This window comes from Elephantulus edwardii, unplaced genomic scaffold (assembly GCF_000299155.1).
Source record: "Elephantulus edwardii isolate Elephantulus edwardi_28Jun2011 unplaced genomic scaffold, EleEdw1.0 scaffold00041, whole genome shotgun sequence".
Lineage (NCBI taxonomy): Eukaryota > Metazoa > Chordata > Mammalia > Macroscelidea > Macroscelididae > Elephantulus > Elephantulus edwardii.
In genome coordinates, this window is record NW_006399791.1 from 19,007,311 (window position 1) to 19,008,927 (window position 1,617).

General features: G+C 40.6%; 1 protein-coding gene across 1 annotated transcript in view; it reads left to right on the forward strand.

Moving 5' to 3' along the window:
- Window positions 1-1,617, forward strand: part of CHD2 (chromodomain helicase DNA binding protein 2) — a 143,156-nt gene that overhangs the window by 100,738 nt on the left and 40,801 nt on the right. The window contains exon 28 of the mRNA XM_006885193.1: window positions 443-582. Within this exon, the coding sequence (XP_006885255.1) occupies window positions 443-582 (140 nt within the window). The remainder of the gene's footprint in view (window positions 1-442; window positions 583-1,617) is intronic.

The following is a 1,617-nucleotide window of genomic DNA, read 5'->3' on the forward strand; positions in this document are numbered from 1 at the left end:
GGTATCTTTATTTGCAACTTTTGAGAAAGCGCCACAATGCTTTCCACAGTGGTTGCACCATTTTACACTCCCACCAACAGTGAATCAGGGTTCCAGTCTCTCCACAACCTTGCCAGCATTTGTTGCTTGCTGTTCTGTTAAATTTTGCTAGTCTTACTTGAGTGCACTGTTACGTCACTGTGTCAGCTCTTCTTGTTCAAGGTCTTCCTTTCTTTGTCTGACTCTCTAACTTTCTAATCACAGTATCTTTGTCCAAGGACTGGTTCCTTCTGATAACTTGCCCTAACTATGTAAGATGTAGTTTCACTATCTTTTGGCAGTCCGTGGAACACTCAGTGCTCTTCTCCACTCCACAGTTCAAAGGCATCAGTTTTTCAGTCATCTTTACTCATTGTCCAGAGCGGGCATGGGGCATTGAAGCATCTTCTTTGTCCTTCCTCAGGCTGGAGTGCATTGCCAGGGATGCTGAGTTGGTAGACAAGTCTGTGGCAGATCTGAAACGCCTGGGTGAGCTGATTCACAACAGCTGTGCATCAGCAATGCAGGAATATGAAGAGCAGCTGAAAGAAAATGCCAGTGAGGGTAAGTCCGTGAGTTTTAGTGATTCTTCAAACCAACCATTTGTATATTTTGTTGTTAAAGGATTTTTTAAAGAAGACTGGAGTTGTGTGTCACCCATTTCCAATCCTTTGAAGTGTGTATTCCTGCCACCTTCATGTCAACTCTGTGTTGTTAAAAAACCTCAAAGACTGCTTAATATTAAGTTGGTGGATGAGAAATAGGTAGAGTGATGAGTAGAGTGAATTTAGGGTATGTATGTTTGATAGGAAGTTAAAGCTGAGTGGAGGCATCCAAATTTAGCTATAATAGAGAAGATGGTAGATCACAGATTCCAGTAATAATCTTGGACTTAAAGAAACCCACCAGATACACATAATCCTATTATATTGTGACAGACTTAACATATTTAGAGACTTGATAGAAATAAGCAACATATTGGATGAATATGGTTTGATATGGTGAGATTTTTATGTCAACTTGTGATTGGACTTAACCTGCTTTGCTTCAGAAAGCAGAAGTGGTCTTACCAGTCACCATGTGGTGTCTCTGAGAGTGGGAAGTTCAGAGGTCTTAGTGGGGAGAGAGCTCTTAGAGCATACACTCAGAGCAAGCCTCAATGAGATAAGAGCTTGTCATGCTCGCTCACTTGCCTGGTGTGTCTGTGTTGTTTTCCCCATTCTCTTGTCACCTTTCACTGCTGGGTAAGGCTGATGGAAGTATTCTGGGGCAGCCAGGTACTCACTAGGCACCTTGGTGTTGCCATTTTCTGTCTATAAGATGCTGGGGAAGTTAAATCCCATCAATTCTCTTATTTGCATAATGGAATAGTAGAACCTATTTACCTCAGAGAATTTGAGCAACTAATTGAATAACACCAATTATTATTATTATTATTATTATTATTATTATTTATTATTATTATTATTATTAAATTTTATTAGTTTCAATGAACATTCACAGGGATTCTGGGCTTTCACTCCTTCATTGCCGCACCGTTCTCTCCACCCTCCTCCCCAGTTTGTTCTTCTTCCCCGCCATCCGAATGTCTGTTTTAAT